The 22,750-nt window shown below is 42.3% G+C and overlaps 1 protein-coding gene across 4 annotated transcripts in view; it reads right to left on the reverse strand.

Annotated features, from left to right (window-relative positions):
* Positions 1–286: 286 nt before the first annotated feature.
* CRACDL (CRACD like) overlaps positions 287–22,750 on the reverse strand; it is a 45,077-nt gene continuing 22,613 nt past the window's right edge. For 2 of the 4 annotated variants that reach the window (XM_086740723.1, XM_086740751.1), the window contains exons 4-11: positions 22,605–22,740; positions 22,078–22,242; positions 21,378–21,446; positions 17,966–18,196; positions 14,114–15,728; positions 3,630–3,826; positions 1,771–1,906; positions 287–949 (exon numbers count right to left, since the gene is read on the reverse strand). In XM_086740723.1, the coding sequence (XP_086596849.1) occupies positions 804–949; positions 1,771–1,906; positions 3,630–3,826; positions 14,114–15,728; positions 17,966–18,196; positions 21,378–21,446; positions 22,078–22,242; positions 22,605–22,740 (2,695 nt within the window). In that variant the 3' untranslated portion in view covers positions 287–803. The remainder of the gene's footprint in view (positions 950–1,770; positions 1,907–3,629; positions 3,827–14,113; positions 15,729–17,965; positions 18,197–21,377; positions 21,447–22,077; positions 22,243–22,604; positions 22,741–22,750) is intronic. The other 2 variants (XM_086740731.1, XM_086740741.1) reach the window with 2 other exon arrangements.

The following is a 22,750-nucleotide window of genomic DNA, read 5'->3' on the forward strand; positions in this document are numbered from 1 at the left end:
TACTATCCTGCTAATTGAAAATGTTGATCTCACATAAAGGAAAGCCAGTTGCAACCAGATACATTCAGGTAGGAAAGTAACTGTGAATGCATTGATGAGCTTCCAACTGCAGTTCAGTTTCTTTACTGCCTGCCTGCTTGCAAACATTGTGCAACCAAGGTTGCTCACAGAAGGAGCTGAGGAATTTTTATTCGTGGTCACGCATAAATGTGCGTATTTGTGCCTCATGAAATGTAACCTAAGCCCAGAAATTGGACCACTTGGCTCAGCTAGGCAAACACGCAGCTCAGGCAACGCATTTTAATGGAGTACTCGCTAGCAGTTATTCATGAATACCTCCATGGGCCACACAGCTTTCACAGAAAGAATGTCAGGCGATTCCAGTGAAACACATCAACCGAATCAGGATGTTAGTGCACCATTTATAAATGTAAACAGAGAAAACCATAACAAACAGAAGTTTCCAGCAACAACAGAAGTTCAGCAAAGTTTAGCAAAGATCCTGTTTTGATGCAAATGTCATTAAAAGCAAAAAACATAGGAAATACGTAAGGTAAAAGTTTTATTTTCCAAAGTGTAAGTATGTCCTTAGCATAATTTAAGTAATCCATTGCCATTGCAATCCCGATTGCTAAAAAGTCAAAGGTAAACTTTTTGACTGCACCTATTGCACACTTTCTCCACAGCTGTATTATAAAACCCTTCTCCTGTATCAAGAGATTCTTCACTGTGATTAGCTGGTCTGTAGAAGTTCAGTTAAGTAGTTGACTTAATTATGAAAGATGCTATTTGTTCGCATCGTTCTATTTTATAATCTGTGGCATATCACTCCAAGCTTGCGATTTCTTTTTGGCCAGTTCCATCCATGATGGCTGATCTGCAGCAGCATTACTGGCTTTCTTAAAGTGGCTTATCTCCTCTTTATCCACCAGTGCTGGTGACGGAGCTACTGTGAATAAAACACATGGACATTTTACTTTCGCTTGTTGTGCGGCTATGCAGCCTTGTTTGTTCATTAAAAACTTCCCATGCCTTGCCCTACAGTAGAAAATCCTTACATTTCACATGGAAGCTTCCTCTGCAATATGTTACTGAGGCAATAACCATTCTGTGCACAAAAGAATACAGTGTTTTTCTCATGAATAATATCTTTTGGTTCCTAAACTTACCAAAACCAACATGATGACCTGGATTCCTTGCTCTGCCCTGTGTTAACACCCAGGCCAAAGAAGAGAGAGTCTTTTCACTAACAAGAGCATTCATTTGTGAATTCCTCCTTTACCCAGCCCCCAACCCACAGGAATTTTATTACCTTCCAAACTTCTGCCCTTCTTTTAAATTTGAATTTACCAAAGAGATTCAAAGTTATCGTAGGAGGACTGATGGGCAGACAGTTTGTGATCACATCATTCCAGCTTGCTGGGGAAATTACATTAAAATGGAACGCTCTTGAAAATAATGCTGCATGCATTTTACATTTTACAGTGGGATAGTGCCTTTGGGTCCCCATCCTGTGAATGGCCTAGCGCTCTTGATTCATATTTCTTTCAACATGATTTTTCACTACTCTGTAATCAAAGTGGTCCAAAGAATATGCCACCAAATAAAACCGCAGATGTGAGTGCTGAGAAAACAATTTGCCCTTGCTAATGTGGGGCTGGGGAAAACACTAGGATCTAGCCCCTACTCCTTTGCCAGCACACTCAAGCAGGATTTCTTCTGGCAAGGTTATGAGATAACAGCCTACATTTTAAGCATTTTATTTCCTACCAGGGATGTAATGTGACAGTGAATTGGTTCTCAGCAGTGGCTCCTTAACTTCAGACTTTGTCTCTTTTCTCTGTTCTTCAGAAGTGGATTTAAGTGCCAAGTGTGAAGGTTTGCTCCAGTGCTGCTTCATTGACCCCTAGGCAGAAAGAGCGATAAAATGCAAGTAACACAGAGAGAATGTGACCGGTTTGGAAGAACATGAGCAAAGGGAGTGGATTCGGTGCCTGTCACAGTCCAAAGATGACGCAGGCTCATCACACATTGATCCCAAATCTCTCACTTGGGCTGATATCTGCTCAGAAAGCTCCAGTGGTTTCATATTAGTGCCCATGATACTCAACTTTACAAGTTAAAACTATCCTCTGTATCTCTTATTCATAATGGTATCCATGAGTGGGTTATTACAGTCTTCAATGCAAAATGGATTCCAAGCCCTTTGCACATCTCTACTAACATATATAGGATTTGGAAACAGCCTTGTTCTCTTATGTTTCCATTCAACCTCCCAAATTCTGTGGGTTAGGGCACTGTGTTTTTGGAGGGTTGATGGTAAATACAAAAAGACAACAAACACATTCTCCCATGGATTTCTTGCCAGTATCAAAAACTACTGTGAAGTGATAGTGCCCAGTGCCATGTGGGAGAAGGAGAAAGTGGAAGTAGTACAGTGGCACCAAGCCTCACGCGCTGCAGTCAGGAGCATCTTGGCATGTTTCTCTGTCAGCTGATGTAGGGAAATGAAATGCATGGCATGAATTTTAGGGAACACTGCCAGCTAAAATCTGGAGTTTCCTATTCTGACACAGAAACTATATTTTGGGGTCATTTAAACACTTGGTGTTTTAAGTGCTAAGATAATGTTGAGCATTATTGCAGTTCATAATCTTGCCCAGACATTTTATTAGGTATTATTTCTTGCTAATCTAACCACTGCTATTTTTCATCATCTAGCGATCTTCTCTTCTTCCAGGATATAGTACAGCTATCTGGGTTTCTAACAGTACCATCTGAAGCAAGAAAGTAGGCCATTTGCACTGGGAATGTTATACTGGTATAGGATACACATGCTTCTGCATCAATGCAGGGTTCTTACTGTGCAGGAGGCCATACAGCCAGCACTCTCACGCTGCTGCCTCTGTGAGCTAGCCCAGTACCAGGGAAACCTTGTCAATGTTCTGGATTAACGCCAAGCGCTTCTGCTGGCACAGCTTCCTCATCTGGGAAGATCACTTGCTACAGGTATCACCCTTTTTTTTGCATGGGACCTTTGAAGAGGCAGCGTCAGCCCATATTCCATGGTACCACATGAGCGTTGGAGTTATGCATATACAAAGAACTAGAATTTATATCTTGGCGCTGTCTGCAAGTGCAAAAGTTATTTTTATCCTATTTCACTTCTCAAGGCTCTAAAAATTGTTACCTAGGAGCTTCTAGGACTGAGCTATTCATTCAGTGTTAAACTAGTCAGGATGTATAGGAGGTTCAATGAAATGCTGTGCTTAGAAGGATAGTTAAAGAGAATGTATTGAGAGAGATCTGAGACTGTACAATTTAGCATCTCTTTGGGGGTATTTTAGCGTGCAACACACGAATTAGACCTGGTAAGTATGTATGGGCATCCAAGAAATTTTACACATCTCGCATAGTTCCAGGATTTCTTGGAGATATAAAATTACATATCTGAACAATCAGAGGACTCTGAATCCGTAACACATTTACAAGAGCAGTGTCTTTGTTACTTAGGATCATACTCACTGAGTATCTGTAATAATTACGGCATGACTGGTAATATAGCAGTAGATCCAAAGAATACTACAGGAAGGTGATAAAAAAGCGTCACAAATTTGCACTATGAGTACCTCTGTTCGTTCCTCTTTATTCTGTTTCGCTGTATCTGACTTAACATCCAGAGCCACAGGTTTTTCTCTGTCAAGTTCCGGCTCCTGCTGTGTCCCCCTCTGCTTCTGTCTTGCTATGGAAATCCAGGCTGGCTCTGCGGGACTGTCAGGATCTCTTCCAGAGTCTCCAGCAGCCACAGGGGAAGGCACGCTTCTTTCTGTGGACAGATTATTTATGTACATGATTATATGAAAGAGAATTGTAATTAGCTTGCACTTGCTCAATACGCTGATTGGTCCCAGGATGTGTGACCAGCCTGGGTAAATAGGAACTCTGTTTAGTTTGGTCTCCAGAGAGCAATCTTCCTGTCCTCGCTGTTACTGTTCCCGTTAAGTTACCGTTCCACTGGTGAAAACCTCTTTGTTCAGCTAGACTCACAGTGTCACTGCCCTCACGTGAGGCAGACAGAATCACAGAGATGCAGAAACGTCAATAAAGCTTCATTAATCTACTTGTTTTCGAAGGTCTCCCCTTCTGCTCCCTCCTGCCATCTGCTTCATGGCCTCTTAGAAACAAGCCGCAGCCGATTCAAAGCTGGACGCAGCTGGACTGTGGTGTGGCAAAGGCAACCCCCTCCCCGCTGCAGTTGCCCTCGGCTCCTGCTCTTCCCATGCCCACGCAGCTGATGCCTTAGCCTGGTTCCTGCTTCCTCCCACCCCTTTAGGAGCAGCCTCCCTCGCACAGCCCCTCAGTGCCTGCAGGTGCTGGGAGTGACTGAGCACCACAGTCTATGGTGTCTGAACACACAGAAATACTGCTAAAACCACACGGTTAATTCACGGTCTTCTGACTTGAGGTTTACTTTGACTTTTCCTTGCTCGAGCTGACCGTGCTCTCCGTTTGGGCCAGCCACTTTCATCTTGCTCTACCAGAACTGAGATTACAATGAGACAAGAAAAAAAAAAAAAAACCACCTCCTACAGTAAAGGGTCAAAAGTGCTACCGTGCTGTCCTCACAACTACTACCCAGGGACGAGCGGTATCCAGAGGTATGGGGAAGTCTGCGAAGGGAAATCCTGCCTACATGGTGAGCAGAACTGGATCAAGAGAAGAGCCTCTGCTCCTCTGTTGGCTTCAGCCCCCAGGTTTTCCATTTCTTCACTGGTTCACACTGCACCCAAAATGGAATTTTCCAACTAATGTGGAGCCTCTGCATGGTTTAAAAGAGGAACAAGAACAGTACTGACATCCTTAGAGCCATATTAGAGCCACAACCAAGCCTTAGGGAAAGATGATTTCACCTTTCCCAGCTGCTTCTGGCCACTAATGTACCCAAATTTATGGAAGGCTAATTCAGAGCAGAAGTTAAGCTTCTCATCCTCAAATCATGTGTAGTCTTGCCTCTAGGAAGAAATTGTTACCTAGTTAGCATCCTTTGCAGGGACCTGGGAGGAGGTAGACCCATCTAGGAAGGATTACTACCCTGGTGAGCCAGCCTCCTTTGGGGCTCAGTTGCTGCGCTGGCATAGAGCTGGGCCACCCAGCCACAGGTCCTCGTGGAGACAACAGATGTGTTTCTGGAGAGCTATGATCTAATTTAGAAGAGCATGGCCCCAATCAGGAAAGCAGGCAAATGTGTCTGAAGGCATGTTTGAGATGAAGGGGATGACGCTCTCCCAAGAGCTGGAGTCTGTAAACTCAGGCATATTATGAAAGCCCACAAACTTTCTTTGCTCAGGGATTTTCTCAAGTCACTGTTGTACCTCACTAGAGACAAACTAGTCATTTGAGCAAGAAAACATCATAAAGCCTATGTTACCTAAAAACCACAAAAAAAAAAAGAGAACATAAATTTTGCTTTAAGGCCAATTAAGATGTTTTGCCAGCTGACGCCTGCATTTCCCTTCACGTTCACCTCATGTGATCTTGCAGGGAAACCTCTGAAAGAAACAAGCCAGAAAGTCCAGCTGTGTAAATGCAGCACAGATAAAGCAGGACCCCTGAACACTGAAGGAGCCTCCCTCCTTCTTGCATGGCAAGTTACTCCAATTCTCTGCATCCCATCTTTCCATGCCAACAGTTGTTCCTCTCATAATCTTCTTCCCTTACTTTCACTAGCTGCCCTCGCTTCATTTTTGTCTCATTTTACAGGATGGTAGAGAATAAGGCTGGGAGAGATCTCAAGATGTCATGTAGTCTATCCTTCAGCTGCAAGGCAAGATCAGTTGCAAGATCAATTTCACATAAACTGTTTTCTGACAAATATGTATCTAACCTGTTGTTAAAATCCTCCAAAGATGGGACAGATCTCACAGTCGTCCTAGACAACCTATCCGATGGCTTGGCTGGTCTTTTTCTACTCTATTTTTTTCCCTATTGCATAAGTTAAATCTTCCTTGCTCTAACTTAAATCCTTAACTTCTCCTATACACTATGGACACGAGCAGATTACTCACAGCCTCCTTGCGGCAATCTTTTATGCATGTGAAAACTTAGATCATGTTTTCCCTATTTTGCTAACTTTTGTGATTAGTCATAGTCTCTAGATCACTCTTGCTTTTGTAGTAATTGTCCTAATTTGGTCCAAATCATCTTCAAAATATGGCTCTCAAAACTGGCATGTAGCACTTGAGATGAAATGCTGCTAGCATCAGCTGAAATGAAAGGACTACCCCACTTCACCTGAGATGGTCACCAATATACATGAGTCAGTACGATGAGTTTCTTGCAGAATTCTATTATTCCTGTTTTGTATTTAGTTTGTGAGCTCCGGGTTGTGTTACCTCCCTTCTTCCATCCCTCATTTGTATCTATGCATTGGATTATTTTTGCACATGTAAGAGAACTTTCTACTTGTCTGTAATGAAAATATTCTTTTCAAACTGTATTTCCACTTTCTCAAGATGACCTTGATTTGTATTACTGTCTTCCAGTGTGCCCACAGGCTTTCCAGCTTGGTGATACTTGAAAATGTAATAAGCACACACTTAGTTCTGCCACTCACGTCCTTAAATATACTGAATAGACCTAAGATGGACACCATCTAATATGACAGTGAATCATTAGTTGGCACACTCAGTAGCTTTGCATCAACCCAATGAATAGCTTCACCAAGACTGTATTTATAGGAACGTCATGATATTTATAGGAATGCCCTATGATACCAGTTATTATTTGATTTGACTGCTCTTGACCAAGCCATGTTGATTGGAACTTATATCTGTGTTATCTTGTAGACATTTAGATATAGCCTCATTATTCCTTTCAGTATTTCATATTAAGTTAAATAATATATAACATCCTTTCTCTCTCTTTCTCTCTTCTCCATCTCACCTCCCCTTTCAAGATGTGCCACTTTCTGGAGCCTTCCCTTATCTTCTACAGTTTGCCAAGATAACCACTAGCAGCTCAAGGACTGCTAATCCATCTTCTTTGAGGAGAAACTTCATTAGGATCTTCATAAGTAAACCCACACAGTGGAATGGATGCAATGTCTGCTAATGCATTTGCTATCACATTCTCTCCTTTGCTTGTAGGTCATGCCCTTGAACCTATCTGCACTCATCTGCACCTCTTTAGGTTGTGAGCAATTTAAGCAGGACCTATTAGTGCATTGCCCAGTAAAACATGGTGCCATGCTCCATCAGTTCTGGTACACAGATCAACTGCTGCTACTGAAGGTGACAGCAATGTCTAGTGTTCCTCAGATCTGAGGATCCCTCACCAGGTACATAAAGTAGCTTTTCACTTTACTTAGATTTTATCCAAATTAGTAAACTAATTTTCCTAGCATCCTGTCATGAATACTCAACACCCAACAGTTATGCTCAATATTATGAAGATGTTCCCCCATTGAAGTCTTCCTGCACCCTGTGGGACTCATCCTGTAGCTCCATCCCATCAAACATACCCCTTCCCTGCCACGTACAGGCTTCCCCTCAGCCCAGAGAAGACTGAGCTGCTTCTTTAACTGTACAGCTACAGACACACCACCACATGCATCCTTTTCCACCACCTTTTTACCTTCCTTCACTGTCTGTAATGTCTTGGTGCTCAAAAACACCAGCGTGTTTACCCCGAAGGCCCTTTCCAATCCACCCATCAACTTTTCGATGGTACTGGGAACCTGGCTTCTGCCTTGATACTGCTAGTGATGTTCATCTTAGTCTCTGTGATTCAAAGTCACCCTTTGTGTTTTCTCCTGTTTTCCCTGTCACACCACAGGAGCCTTCTGTAAACACCAGCTGAACTGCACGTTGTTTCTCCTCTGCTCCCACCACACAATCAATACCAACAAAATGACTGCTATGCCTGGGTTCTATTTACTGCGCTACATGTAATGGTCTTATTGCTACCTGTGCTCCTGTTTCTCTATCATCCTCATGGATTGAGGATTCATCTTTCTGTTATTTTGACGTGCATTGCCTAGCACAACAGGATTCCCAGTCCTGCAGTGATATGTCTGGAGGCTGCTATTATAACAATGTTTGTCATAAGGCAGATACTCTTAACGAAGGCATCAAGCACTTTGGCTCTTCAGACAATTCTCCCTGATGAGACACCAGACATCCTAGTCATATCAATTACAAGGCAACCAAATTAGAGCCAAGTATCATCCTGTAAGAGATGGTATCAGAATTTCCCTGTGATAGTAGGGAACAAAAGCTCTTTATCGTCATCTTTGAAGATTTTATATGTATCTGTACAGACCTGACTTAGGACAGCAGTCGTTATCACCTACAGAGGATGAAGAGCTGATCTGCTTCTGGGAGGGGCTTTCTTGTTTTTTTAAGCAACTACATTCTGCCCGTGTTCCTGTGAGAGTCTTTGCTGCAGAAAGCCAGGCAGGCAAGACAGGAGAAATGCCTTCTCTTCAGCAAAAGAGCATCAGATGCAACACTTGCAGGATTTACTGCCTCGTCTGTCAGCCAAAATTACTCTAAGTGGTAGAAGAGGTGTATTCACTATTCATTATCTTTCCCATTGCCCAGAGGTCCTTTACATCCTCCCACCTCCAACTAGAGAAGGCTTCTTGGCAGTATACATGCAGTGTTCCAGCCAGAAGGACGAAAGGTGGTGAAGTAATCTGGGAGATAGTATGCTGAAGTAAGTTGGCAGTTTACGGTGATCTGAAACTCTCCTGTGAAGATCCTGGTACCCTGAAGGGCACTGAGAGGCCAAAAGCTTTCTCTGGAAGCGACTATTCACAAGAGAAGTGCTGCTTGCACATCTTCCTCAGTTCAGTGACTGTGTGATCACCTTGAACAAGGCCTCCCTATCTTATCTCATCCGGTCATGAGGTATTCTGTGTGCTTTTATGGTTCGCCATGTGACAAAGCACAGCATTTAAGGAACCGGAGAGCCAGGGTAGAAGTAAAAGTACTCCAAAGTACTCAATCTGATTCCTGCTTCTGCTGCACGTCACATGCACAGCAGCTAGCACAACAGTTCCCAGCTGCCACTTTTAGGGAGACACCATAGTATGAAATGCAAGCAGCAGCATCCTCCGTTGGAACCGGTGTGAGTTTGACACGCCATAGCTGCTACAAATGCCCCATGTTTCACTTCTCCTCTGGGCTGAGGCTCTTGCTTCCACGTTACAGTCAGGAGATTTTCTGAATAAAACTAAAATCTGAATCATAATCTTCAGTTCTTATTACAAGATGTTATTTTAAACAATATGCTATTCAACTCATTACTTAGTAACTTCACAAGCTAACAAAGGATATTGCTGGCAGTGATTTGTCTCTCGTTCACTCAGTTTTAACCTCATGATTCCATCTTTCCCTGGTTTCCTTGGAGCTGACTTGGCTTGAGGCTTTCGGAAAGATAAGCGAGCCCCTTCTTCCCCTTGGGATAAGTCACCAGCAATGGGAAGATACCAGGTCAGAACTTGTCAAGCTGCTTGGTGCATAATGTCACCGTGTAGTAAAACTAGCATTTAATGTACGCTGCTGAGGTCTTCTGCTGCCACTTGAAACCCCACTCAGAGGCTGCCGAAGCCCTCCATTCACCTCTTTCCCACAACCACCAAACACACACGGACAGTCACAAGACCAGCTGCGCTGTCTGTGTTCTTCATCACTTCTGCAGCTTCCAGACTGACCACCGAAGAGAGGCCCTGAAGCCAAGTGACCCATAGCCGCCTTCTCAATTCCCTCCCACAGATCAGAATCACCTGAGCTTTTCTCAGCTGGGTCTGACAGTGGCAGGGCAGGCTGCCTCAGTGATCCCTAAGTGGGGAAATTCTCCTGCTGCAGCCCCATTACATGCAGATGTCTGTTTCCTTCAATGTCTTACTGAAGCAGTTGTGTTGGGTTTTTTTTGGTTTTTTTGTTTTTTTTTTTTCTCAGAGACTAATGCTCTGATTGCTCTGATCTTAGAGATGAAATTTCTTCTGCCTAAATATTGTGGAAATAAATGTGTACACATTTATTGATAGCTGGATATTATTCCTTAATGTGTGTCAGACTGGTTGTGTGAACAATAAGATGACGATAAAACATTAATCTTTATGTACAAAAGGAGATCTATGATTGACTTGTTGTGCATTGGTTTATACACATACACAGAAAGTGAAAAAGAAATACATACCTTTTTCTGTCTATTGACAGACAGATCTACTCAGTGTATTCAGGTGTATCTGAGGGTGTGTGTGCTGCTTATGTGGATAACCACAGCAAAGACATTTAAACATTACCCTGAGATTTAGGGATTGATTAGTTTTCTTTAGAGATGGCCTCAGATACTGTGCCCATTTGCTTTAAATCTAAAAGCCTTTGTGTGCACAAAATATAGCAGAGGCTCTTTATAACATTTAAATCTCATACCTGAAAATGAACATCTTAAGCCTGCAAGGACTGCAAAGAGTGGTTGCTCTTTATATCCATCCGTGCAGGCGAACGGTCAGAGGCAGGATATGAGAGCCTTTTGAAAGTCATACCTCTAACAGCAAGCAAAGCTAACTTGTGGATTCCCTCTGTATTTTAAAAGCAAACATACTCAAAACTAATCCAAACAACTTTACACAGAGATAACACTCTCTGTATACAACAGTGTCATTGCTTTATAACGCTGTTATGCATGCATCTTTAATTCCCTGCTGTTGTATCAATGCTTATTTATAAAACACCAGTTATTTTAAGAAGGGCTTTACAAATGCATATGGCATTTAGTGTATCCTGGGCTACATATTTCCTTTTGTTTATTAAAGCACTACATGCACTTGTGCCAGTGCACACACCCAATTCCTATATTTCAGACAAAGCTCTTGTAAAAGATTTGGCTAAGTATTTCTGACATTTCTTTCTTCTCTAAGCTGCTCTGTGAGGTATTTGACTTTTGGTTGGATCTATACCACCGATGCCAGGAGAGTCTTCTTTACACAAGAAACTGCTATGTTTGCATCAAAGTCTATTTCACTGCTGGAAAACAGCCATATTGCAAAATAGCCTGACACAACTGAAGAAGCAACTTATTTTGGAGAAAAAAAAAAAAAAGAAGATGGCTTTCTTTTCAGCTGTAGCCAAGACAGCATTATAGCAATGTCTTTTTTATACAAGAGAAACATTTTTCTTGTCATTTCAGAGCCTGTACTTGCCAGACAATACATACCAATTTCATTCATCGTTACGTTCACCATCCCTCCCTGAGCTCCTTTTCTCTGTTAGAGCATGTCTCCCTGCTACAGCTTCTCAGTCGGTGATTTTTATCCTAATATGCACATTCACACAGGTATTGCTTATGGTTTTGCTCTTGTAATAACCTGTTAGCATATGTAAATTGTTTCTGCCCTTTACAGGATTTATAGCAAAGTGTACCAACCCCAAACAACACAGTTTAATCTTTTAATCCTTGCAAAGACTTGTGCCTTTAGCTCCAGAAACTTAAAGATTACTCCTCCTGGAGTGACTAATTTCACACAGCCATTAAAGAGCCACCTTGCAGCCCAACAGAGGCCAAGCAATCCCCTGCTAGTTCCCTAGAAAACTCTGGAAAGCAGGAGTGCTGCTTTTGCCTGGCGTGGTAAGCCAGCATCCCACCAGGCCTCCTGTTGGCTTTGGTACCAGAAGTGCTGAAAAGCTAAAAATTGAACTGAACGAACAAAATTGCTCCTGCTCACCCCATAACACAGCAAACTGACTTTTTCGAGATGAGTGCACATGAGAAGGGAACTGCACCTCCTTACATCACCATTTCACAGCTTGTCTTCTCGTTCAGCACAGGGATTTCCTAACACGCAGTGGGAAGAAACTTCCTGACAGCATAAAGCGTCACCCGACAGTGACCACAGCTCTTGGAAAGGGCTGATGAACTCAAGGATTAGGAGAGGGCTGGGGGACACCATTAAGTGTGGTTGGAAAAAAAAAAAAAAAAAAAAGTGGATGTCTCAGCAGATCAGGAGGCCAGAGATGGCTGGCAAGCCATGCGATCCACAAAGGGCTGTGCTGATTGCGCTTGTCAGATTGCTGCTGCTTATGGTTGCAAAGACATGCTCCCGACTCACTGAGCTGAGGCAAATGTTTCAGAGCTTAAAATGAGGTTTGGGCAGGGGTGTTGTCCCACTAAGCCCTCATTGCACCTGTGGCTCTCCTACATCTTGGAGAGGGGCATTGCTTCTGGGGTCACTGTGCAAACTCCCGCACCAAGGCTGGTGTGGTGCCAGGGCAACCAGAGGAGGTGCGCACACCTCATTCACCTGTGCCCTCAGGCAGCCAGCTCAGGCTGATGTGGCAACTCAGCACAAGGAGATGCTTAGTCAGATGTCTAAGGAGAAAGTTCTGCAGTGGTGTAGGAAGGACCCCAGGTCAGTTTGGAGCAGACTGCTTTGTACTTAGAATCAAACTCTTTGAGTCCTAGCATGCCCACGCATCAGAACCAAGGAACTCAAAGCTGGAAATATTGGAAAACCATAGTAGCTTTGCTTAAGGTCATAAAATAAGATCAGCAGGGCAGTAGATAAGGAAGAAGTCTAATTACCATCGCAGATCGATCTGAACTGTATTAAACAACTCCAGGCCATATAGATTTGGAGTAATACTGTCAGGTGGAGAGGAACACATCCACAACAGGGCTCCTCGACCTGCAGTCCCACGTTTAAATTCGAGGTCTGTGCATCCCTGGCAGTGGGGCCAGTGCACGGCTCTCACCTGCAGACCCTATTTTGCAGAGGACAGTCCTGAGCCTGGGGACAGGAGCCTCCTCCAACTCAGGACTCAGGAGCCAGAGGAGAAGCCTGGAGGAGAAACATGGTGCCCATCTCCATTTCTTCCCCTTCTCCCTCCTCCAGCACTCACTGTCTCCCACCCCACTTCCACTGCAGGGACTCTGGGACTCAGCAAGAGGGATGTGAAAAAAGGCTGTGTGCAGGAGCACTGGCACCTCTGCTGCTTTCCTCTGTCCTCTGCCAGCCCAACCCTAGGTTTCCTCCTTGCTTGTTCCTGATATGCACCTTCCCAAAATCTCAATCAATCAGAGGTTTGGGCGTGACTACAAGGGGAGCTCTGCAATGGCACAAAGAAACCTTTTCATTTACTTGGCCGGCATCTCCTCCTCACATTCTTAACATCAAACTTGTGACCAGAGAGATTCAGGGCAGGGAAGAAGTTTCTCCCACATGTCAGAAAACCTAAAGATTTTTTTTTCGCCCTTTGGCTGTTCTCGGAAGTGAAGAGCAGAGGTCTCCTGCTAGAATTGCTTGAGCCTACTTCACCTAACTTGTTTACCGTTGTTGCAAAGACCTCGGACAGCGGTGTCACTTCCAGTCTTTTCTGTTCTCTGCCTGTAGCACACAGTATATTAGTCTCCAGAGGACTGATATTTTTTTAACTCTACCCTAATTATATAACACAGACAAGAGGGTGAAACTTAACAATCTGCAGTAGGCAGGATCTCACGGTCTCTCCTGGCTTTAAACTCCAGGAAGCTGCAGGGTAGTTAATTTTTGTTTTTAAACAAGGAATGAGTAATGATAAAGATGGATAAATGAATAAGTGAAGCTCACAGGAAACAATAAATAAATGGCATGTTGAGCATGCCAGGCAGTTACTAGTATTTCTGCCTCAATGTTATGGTGAAAAAGAAGGTCTAGAGGTCTGAGTCACTCATCCCACGCAGGGCACTCCACTTAATATGTGCTCCTGGCTTTTGAATTGCCATACAGCAGCTCTAAATGGGAACACTTAGTGGCTTGATATTTCTGTTTCACAATACTTGCCAATGCACTTTACTTTTTGAGTGTCACTTTGAACATTCTTTAAACAATGCCCTGAAATGCAAAAATCAGAGGCAAAAATATCTTATTCTGTCTGCTGCTTCTTCCCTGCTGTCGTTCTGATAATCTTTTCAGCAAGGAAGAATCAGGGAGCAACATCACTGAAGGCAGAGCCGTCAACTCGCGCTCACCAGTGTTGTGATTGACGCAGCAGGGCTGCCTCACGCTGTCTCACAGGTAAGGTCATTCCTCGCGAGTTAAGATAACTTTATAAAGTACTGGGAGTCTTACCAGGCAATTTACAAGGATTTGACTTTTTCTCCAAGTCTCTCTCTTCATTTCTGGGTTCAGGAGGGTAAATAGCTTTGTCCTGCTTCTCCTTGTTTGCAGCAGTATGTGGAATGGTTATGTTTTGCAAGGCTGGCTTTTTAGGCAACGGAGGTTTGCTACTGAGCTGTTCAGAGGACTTCGCTTTGGGTTTGATTTTTTCATTTAAAGAATCACCAATATTTCTATCAGCTGTTTTTTTGATCTGTGCCTTATCACCTTTTAGAAAGGAAGTCAATCCCTCATTTTCTAAATTAAACTCTGCACTGTATCTTTTAATCTCTTTTGATTCTGGTGACGAGTTGTCTCTGTATTTGAAGGACAGTGAGGTGGATCTAAGTTTCACTTGAAAAGGACTTTTATCTTCACAGCTTGACTGATGCTGAGATACCACCGAAAAATCGCTTGGCATCGGCACTGCATCGACAGCCGGTGAAACACAGCCAGCCAAAATTTCTGTAGGCTGGCCTGTATTCTCAGAGTTGGACTCTGGCAGCAAAGCCTGCTTTTTGTTGCTACTATTTTCCTCCTCCAGATCCGATCCCTTCTGCAAATCTTTCCACTTCTCATTTCTCAAAGAGGTCTTTGCTTTGGACAGGAAGAATTCAGTATTCAATGGGCTTTCCAACTCTGATCTTTCTGGGAAGTGTAGGCTTCTGGTCCTTGGTCTCTGCTGTGCAGAGGAGACAGAAAACTTCCTCAAGGCACTGAGTTCATTGTCTGCTTTTTCAGCTTTCCTCCCTAAAAGTTCCTCCTTTTGGACCAGTGACTGACTGTTCTCCTTACCAGAAGCAGCTGCCTCTTGTGCAGTCTTTGCTTTCTCTAGAGAGCAGGATGTGGATGATCCCATTCGTGTTGAGGAAGCAGAATGTGAAACATGGAATGAGTCTGTGGGCTGGAAAGAACCTATGGAAAATTGCTTGCTGGACTCTGACAACAGAGCGACATCTTTATTTGCCTCTTTACTACCAGGCATTTCCACAGGTATCTGATCATCCTTCTGTATATTTTCTCCTGACCCTTCCAAGCAAACAATACTACTCTTACTAATTGAAATATCTTCTTGGGATTGTATTTTATTTACTGAAAACACAGTAGGGAGCTCCTTATTTTCTTGATGTAAAATATTGACTGACACATCAGTCACATCCTCAGACAACAGAACTGGTGTTTCTGAGGAACCTTCTTGCTTTTTTACTTCTCTGTCTGGACTGAAGTAGGAAGATGTTGCGGAGTCTTTGCCTCCTAACAGCAACGAGGACTCAGACTTCACACACGTTGTTTCTAGTGTTGGTTGGCAGCCCTCTGTTTTATTCTCTGGTAGCAGGGCTTCCTGTACGACAGCAGACTCAGAAGTGGGCTGAGTCATCGCTGGTCTCAAAGCAGGAGGAAAGTCCTCAGGCATTCTGGGCTTTGGCCAGGAAGCCACATCCTGTGCTGCAGCTGTGCCACATGGCAGTTCTTGATTGCTGGGTTTGAATACAGCATCTGGTAAGTCTGTCTGCATCTCCTTTTCATCATCCTCTTCTTCTTCTTCTGGGGTACAGCTCAAATCAGTCAGAGATTCAGACTGGGTCCTCTGCAAGAAAGAAATTCAGAAAGCCCCATCACCAGGTACAGTTTCACTGTTTTTCTTACTCATCATTGCATCCACAATCTGTATCTTAGAAAGGAAGGCAATACTTGCCTCCAATGCTGAGCTTGCTCTTTTCTTAACCTACATACTGGATGCTTTTTTATCTAAGCAGAGCCCAGAATAATATATTTAACCAATAAAAAAGCAATGAGTGACACTTCCTTCTGCACAAGTAGTGCTTTCATGCCTTTGTAGATGTTCATCAAAACAATGGCCACTGGACCGTCCTTGGCACTTGATTCCCCAGAGCATACTCGATATGTTGTGTTGCTCTTAGGCAAAAAGCAGCACTTGAAAGAGGAAAATCTGTCCCTTTGTATTTTGCTACTCCATACTAGCATTAAAAATAAAACAAGCCATTCTTCCTAAAGCATGATTCTGAAGAGGGAAGGGTACATAGAAGGAAGAGCAGAAACCTAACAAGTCCATCCGGTTATGACACTCTATGACACACACCAGCTGATTATCTACCCCCATATGGCAGTCTTCTGTCTAATCCCACTGCCATAGAGCACTATAGCCATGCCTCCTTTGTGCAGAAGTAAGTCTTCCGTTTCTTTCAAGAGTTAAGACTATTTATAAATGCATGTGTAGTTATCTGTGAGGTCTTGTGATTAAGCCTCAGGTAAGGACTGGCTAAATAGACAGGATTATTTGAAAGCACATTATTAAGCTGCTGAATATGCCTTTTCATACAGTACCTGTGTTAGCTGACTGATTCACTGTAGTTTGTTGGGTAAATATATGTTTTGGATGTGGGCCCTAATTCTAAGAATTCCAACTTCTTTTACAAGTACAATTGCAAAGATAGAGCTGCAATGCCACCTGCATTCATAATCCATATGCGCAGGAACACAAAAGCAGATGACATCAGTTAGCGAGAAGGAAGGTGCACACGCAGAGTCAGGCAGAAAAACACTAAAAAATGTATTATCAAAAGATGTGAATACTCTCCTTGGAAAACCAGGAGGGCTCAGTCACCTGGCAGTTTATAGGAAGACGGGACAAAGCAATTTTATTTTGGTAACACAGAGGAGGTTTGATCTGTGAGTTATTGCTTTACATGCATTTCTAAACAAGCGGCCTCATTGCTAGCTTGCTTGCAGCAGTGCCCTACCAAGCCCAAAGATCACTCATATCAGCTAAGGAATACTTAGAGACACAGGGAATAATATTCCTGGTGTTTAGTGAGCCAATGTAATGGCTTTAATGTATTTAAAACATTGAGAGAAACCACAAGCAATAAAGTGCAAATACTGTAGTAAGAGCTGCAAACTTTAGTTCTAAAAAGAGGAGAGAAAGAAGAAAAATTAAGCTATGTCCTTCATAACATATAACAGAGAATCAGATAAATGATGTTTTAAAAGGATTTCTTAAAAAGCAATGTTTTTTTAATAGCATACACTTTTTAATAGGTTTTTTTTAAATAGTAGACATCTTTTTTCTTTTTTTCCTGTGGAGACTTATTTTAAGTCTCTGTGGTGCACATAAAGGGTTTACAAGTTTGGGGGCAGAGAGAGGGCTGAATTCAGAACAGTCCTAATGTACAGGATTCGGCTGCAATTAATAGGTCACAAGTTATTCTTTCTGTACTTTTTTTGAAAATATAAGCCAAATTATATTTGGGAAGTTCAAACAGCTCCTCCATCAATAGTTTCTCAAAGACTCAAGATTTTACAGGATCTTTCAGACTAGGAAAAGTTCACAAGCTGATCATAACACTTTTCAAAAAAATTTCTTAAAGTGAGAAATGAAGCAGTCAGCCCCAACTTCTGTATCACAAACAAGATATTAAATTGTATTGCACAGTAAATTTAAGAAGAAATTGTTACATAAACTGCTGCATTAAGAGTTAATTTATGAGTAAATTAATTATTTAAATAAATAAATTAATTAAATTAATGAATTAATTAAATTAAATTAATAATTTAAATTAAATTAAATTAATTAATAAATTAATTAAATTAATAAATTTAATTTATGAGTAAACTCATAATATTTAATCTATTCTTAGTGTCTACTTCGGATACGTAGCCTCACCAAATAAAAGCTATTAAAATCCAATGAAATATCCATGTCACAATCTGACTTTTCTTATCATATCTCATGTTGAAATACAAAGGCCAGCAAGAACTTCTGGGTTTTGTGTCAAAGATGACACTGTTTAATTTAAAAAATACCTGAGAAAATCTTCTAATTTTACTGGATCTCTGGTTCCGGGGTTTTATTAAAAGCTTGTGTTTAGCAGCAGAATTATCCAAGCAAGAGGAAAGTTCAGGTGGCGTGTCAAAATCGGCTGCAGGCGAGATGGTACTGTCAGATATCTGGGGAGCTCCAGCTTTAGCACTTCCATGCCTGAGGAACAGCTGACTGTCTGTAGAGCGAGATCTAGAAGAAGGACCCAATGTAACCTGAAAAAAAAAAATCCCCAAATAGAGAATCGCACAAAGAAACAAAGACATGAAAATAAGAATTCTACAAAGAAGGGGACATATTTATTAGCAGTTTAAGTTTGCCTGTTTTTCTTTTTGACATCTTTTCAAAACACATTGCATTTCCTAATGTTGCATGTGAAGTATTGGTGTTAGCAATTCTGCATTTTTAGCTGCTTGAATATCATGGTATGCTGACCAGTGGGAAGGACCAAGTCATATTTAACTAGAAGATCGAATGCACACAACTATATGGCCACCATGTTTTAGAAGCCAGGTTTATGAAGACTATTCAGTTCTAGAACGGAAAGAGCCAGTTTTCTTTCTGCATCTGTCCTCCAGCATCTGTGTCTAGGCTCCTACCCAGTTATGCTGGGCTGGAGCATCTCTAGCTTCCTATACTTCATGAGAACCCTTCCAACTCTACAACACTCTCCTAAAGACAAAAGAATCAAATGTCAATGGTGTTGACACTTAAGTCAGCTTGCGTTTTTTCCTCATGTATTTATATCTGCAAAGTAACTAGGGAGTTTACCTGAAATGTAACATTTCATTCGCAGGCTACTCTGGGGGAGGAAATGATGGACAATTCCTACTAAAGGCCAATAACCCATCCAGAAACAACTCCTGAATGCTCCAGTACTTCCATGAAGCTGGAATCCAGCTCGCCTGTGTGCTGCTCCAAAAACTACCCTAGTCCCAAGGCTGATGCAAAAAGGAGACTGAAAAATTACTCTGAAAAGGGTTCTTCCTTTCTCTTGGATTTGGTTTCTGCAAATAGGCAAAACAATATTTCCAAACTATCTGTCATGGCATTAACATGACCTCTGACAACTTGTGACAGCACTTCCTTCGTAGGCTTGAAATTCCATTTAATTTCATTAGAGAAGCTTCCCTCCTTTCTTCTTCTTCTTTTATTTTCTTCTTTCTTCTTTCTCTGGAAGTGGTATTTTACTGAGGAGATTGGATGGGATAGTAGTATAGTGTTCATTTTATTTATGGAGGGAAAAAGCATCAGTGTTTTCTGCAAGCAGAGTTCTGCATTACGCACTGCAGCCAAAAGATACTCTGTAGTTTAGCGAGGGCCTGCTACAGCTTCCTCAACGGCCAAGGGAAAACTCCCATTGATTTTAGTGGAGGCTGGATCCACAGCTTCCGATTATGCTTTCTATTTAGGAAAAAAAAAAAAAAGTAGCTCAGCCATGCTGAATAATGGATGCTCTCATTAATTTTCACTCTACAATATCTGCAATCTAGTACTCAAACATGACTAATGTACAACAAATGATACGTGGCTGCATTATACATTAGTACCTAACAGTGAATACATTGACATTTCAGCTCCGTGATAAGGACGCAGCACATGTTCTCTTTCAAGGCACGTCATTATTTGCCTGCCTTTCTTCTGGCTTCTGCTTTTCCTCGAGAACTTTGCATCTCTTCTTGTTGGCAGCGCTCATTGTTGGCCATTACACTGGAAAATCATGGATCTGGTTTGTTACTTAAATTTCAACAGCCTGAGTGAGTGCCAGCCCTGAGCCAGCTGCAGAAATGATGTCCTATGAAGCTTGGCTCTGGTGAAGCCTGCTAGAGGAGAGGACAGCTGGCAGACCCCTTTCCCCAAACCCCATGTGCACATGGCTCAGCTGTCCTTCAGCCGGTCACGCTGGGTGGCACAAGGTGTGGAGCAACGAGGAAGCCCCATCCCCAAAGCCAGGATGGGATGATCGTGATCCTTTTCTCCCTTCTTCGATCCAGGAAAGCTTCCAAGACACAGCAAGGTGTGACTGCTGCCCAAAACCTCAGGGTTGCATTATGCAAAACTCAGCCCTGCGAGCTGATCTCCTCTGACTTCCAGAAGCAGGGCTAATTTCTCCAAAATGCCAGGTGGTAAACACAGAGGTTTCTGAGGAAAGCTTTCAGTTGGGGCTACTTTCTGGCTGCACTCTGAAAATGGACTGGGATGAAGAGAGCTCTGAGGTAAATGATGGGGCATGTGGAAAAAGCTGAGCAACGGCGTAGTCACCACCGCGTCTCAGGAGTCAGCAAGTGAGTCAGAGGGCGATGTTAATGGAACAAGAGGGAGACACAAATCCTCCTTTAGCAAACATGTATCAGGACTGGACAAATTTACAGTGAGTCTATATCAGTTTTCAAGAAATACCTTCTTCAAGCATTCTGCTGTTTTTCCTTGAAAATACTAAAATTTCACTGTATAGAAACAGTTTTTCAAACAGCTTCATGTGGAATCTAAGAAGTATGGCCAGATCTTAAGCCCTGCTTCAGCTGGCCTTGAAATACATTTTGCATAATTACCAAGGAATAGTCAGCTCAGGGCTAGCTTCTCTATTTCCTTTCTGCAATTCCCCTCCACCCCCCTCCTATTTCTAGAAAACACTTTTCTCTTTACCCCCTGTGTTGTTTCCACCATGACTCCAGCTGCGGACAACTAAAAGGGACTCTTCAGAGACTTTTAAAATCAGCCTTTAATCAGCCAGAACGGCTGGCTGCTGATTGAAGAAAGCCATCTATTTGCCTGTACTCAAGTCCTGAAAGCATCACTTCAGCAAAATTCACATCTCACGCTGGCTCACGTGGCCAGAATCCGACTAAAGGCTGAACCTCAGACTCCTAAGCAGCAATGTCAGCCCCTGTCATCAGGCAAACACTTTCTATATTGGTGCGAGGTAACCTTGCACTTAAAGCAAGGGAATGGGCAGATTTCAGAGGATCTAGATTTTGTTCACAGCTCCTCAACAGGCTTCCTTCCTTACCCTATGCCTGTAACCCAAGCAGCCTTAACTCCAATTTTCCGTCTTTAAAAAGAGGGATACTGTTTCAGTGTTTAAATCTGATTGGTGGTGTTTGGAGATTAAATCACGTCTGTAAAGTTTGCTAAAGGATATGAACTATTCTAGAAGGCTTAATTATTATCAACAGGAGATTGCTTGGCGTCAGAATTATGTTGATAAATAATCGTAATTTTTATGTTAGATGGACAGGCATTTAAAAAGCACAGCAAACAGACAGGCATGCAATTACATACATACAAGGTTGATTCTGCAGCAGGCAGCCAACAAAGTAATATTTACGCCTTACATGTCTTTAAAAGACTACTATGCATAATTGCTTGGCCCTTAATACATTTGGCAGAAGTTACCTGTTCTTCTTCTTCACTGCCTGTTCCAGCTAAACTCAAAGAGCTAAGGTGCTTGTGAGAGTCAGAGAACTGTGGGATGGAATGAGGAAGAGATTCAGTACAAGATGACAAACGAGGTGGATATACTCACAGAAACCATCTACACAAAGTGCACACAGGAACTGACAACATAAGTTGTTTTTCTCTATAGTCTTAAGGATTAGCAAGGACACTGCAAACGTAAAGTGTAAGACATGCAGATAAAGAATGAAATAATGTGTAACAAAACTATCATTTAAGAAGAAAAAACAGTTTCAAATTCTTTCATGTTTCTTTTTAAGATGACAGCCTAGAAAAACATTAAAGAAGAGAGCTCTCTTATCAGCACTTTCAAGGGAGAATACACGTTTTTCAGCCTTTTTTTTATGCTTGGCAGCTCTCTGTAGTCCCTAAAAAAAACCCAGCATCCCCCCATGCATGCACACAAACACATCCCCTCCTTCCTAGTTCTGCATTTTCTGGCATGATATTTATACTTTAACCAGAACAGAGATTCTAAGTGGCTGTTTACACAGAGAGATAGCATTTTCCCATTTCGAGTAAGGTATTTCAGACATAAAGTAGTGATACATATAGCAAACCACATAATTTATTCTGCCTTCCACACACAGGTAAAACAAGTCACTAAACACTGATTTTTGTCAAGAGCAGAACTACTCACTCTTGTTGTTGTGCCTGAATTTAGGTTTTCATGGAGCAACGACATTTCTGGAGGGCTCCTGGGTAATCCGTCATCTTCAGAACTGGTCCCAGCATCCTCTGTTCGCTTTGCATGAAGTCCAAATGGAGGTGGAGGTCCCAATTTCATGGTAGGCTGGAGTTTCAACTTCAGCATGACATAAAGTACATTAACATGTGATAGTGATGGAGGCTTCCCCAGTATGTTTTTTAGCTGAGGTCAATGAATTACCTTTATTTTAACTTCACAATTGAATGATCCAGAGCAGAGGACATCTCACTTTAGATGGTCTCTTAGGGAGCCAAACAATCTATCCATTTTTCAACCATCATTTAAGTAGAACCAAGATACGATACTGCTGGCTAATTAACAAATGCAACATTTAATGTAAGCTGCAGACAGATATGACTTACTAATCAAATGTTCAACCACAAATATTACCCCCAAAAATCAAGCCTGGAAAGACATTCCACCTCTTGCATTTAAAAAAAATATGTTGTGGAAATTACCTGTAAAGCTCTAATCCGATCAGAAACGTTTTCTTGAGAAAACACTCTTACTGGCCTTGCAGGCTCTTGCCCAGTCTCAGGGATGAAAATACTGTCATGTGACAAAGCTCTGCTTCCCATAATGCCTTTATGCGTCCTAGAAAAAT

Source organism: Chlamydotis macqueenii, chromosome 1 (genome assembly GCF_036417535.1).
Source record: "Chlamydotis macqueenii isolate bChlMac1 chromosome 1, bChlMac1.mat, whole genome shotgun sequence".
Classification (NCBI taxonomy): Eukaryota; Metazoa; Chordata; class Aves; order Otidiformes; family Otididae; genus Chlamydotis; species Chlamydotis macqueenii.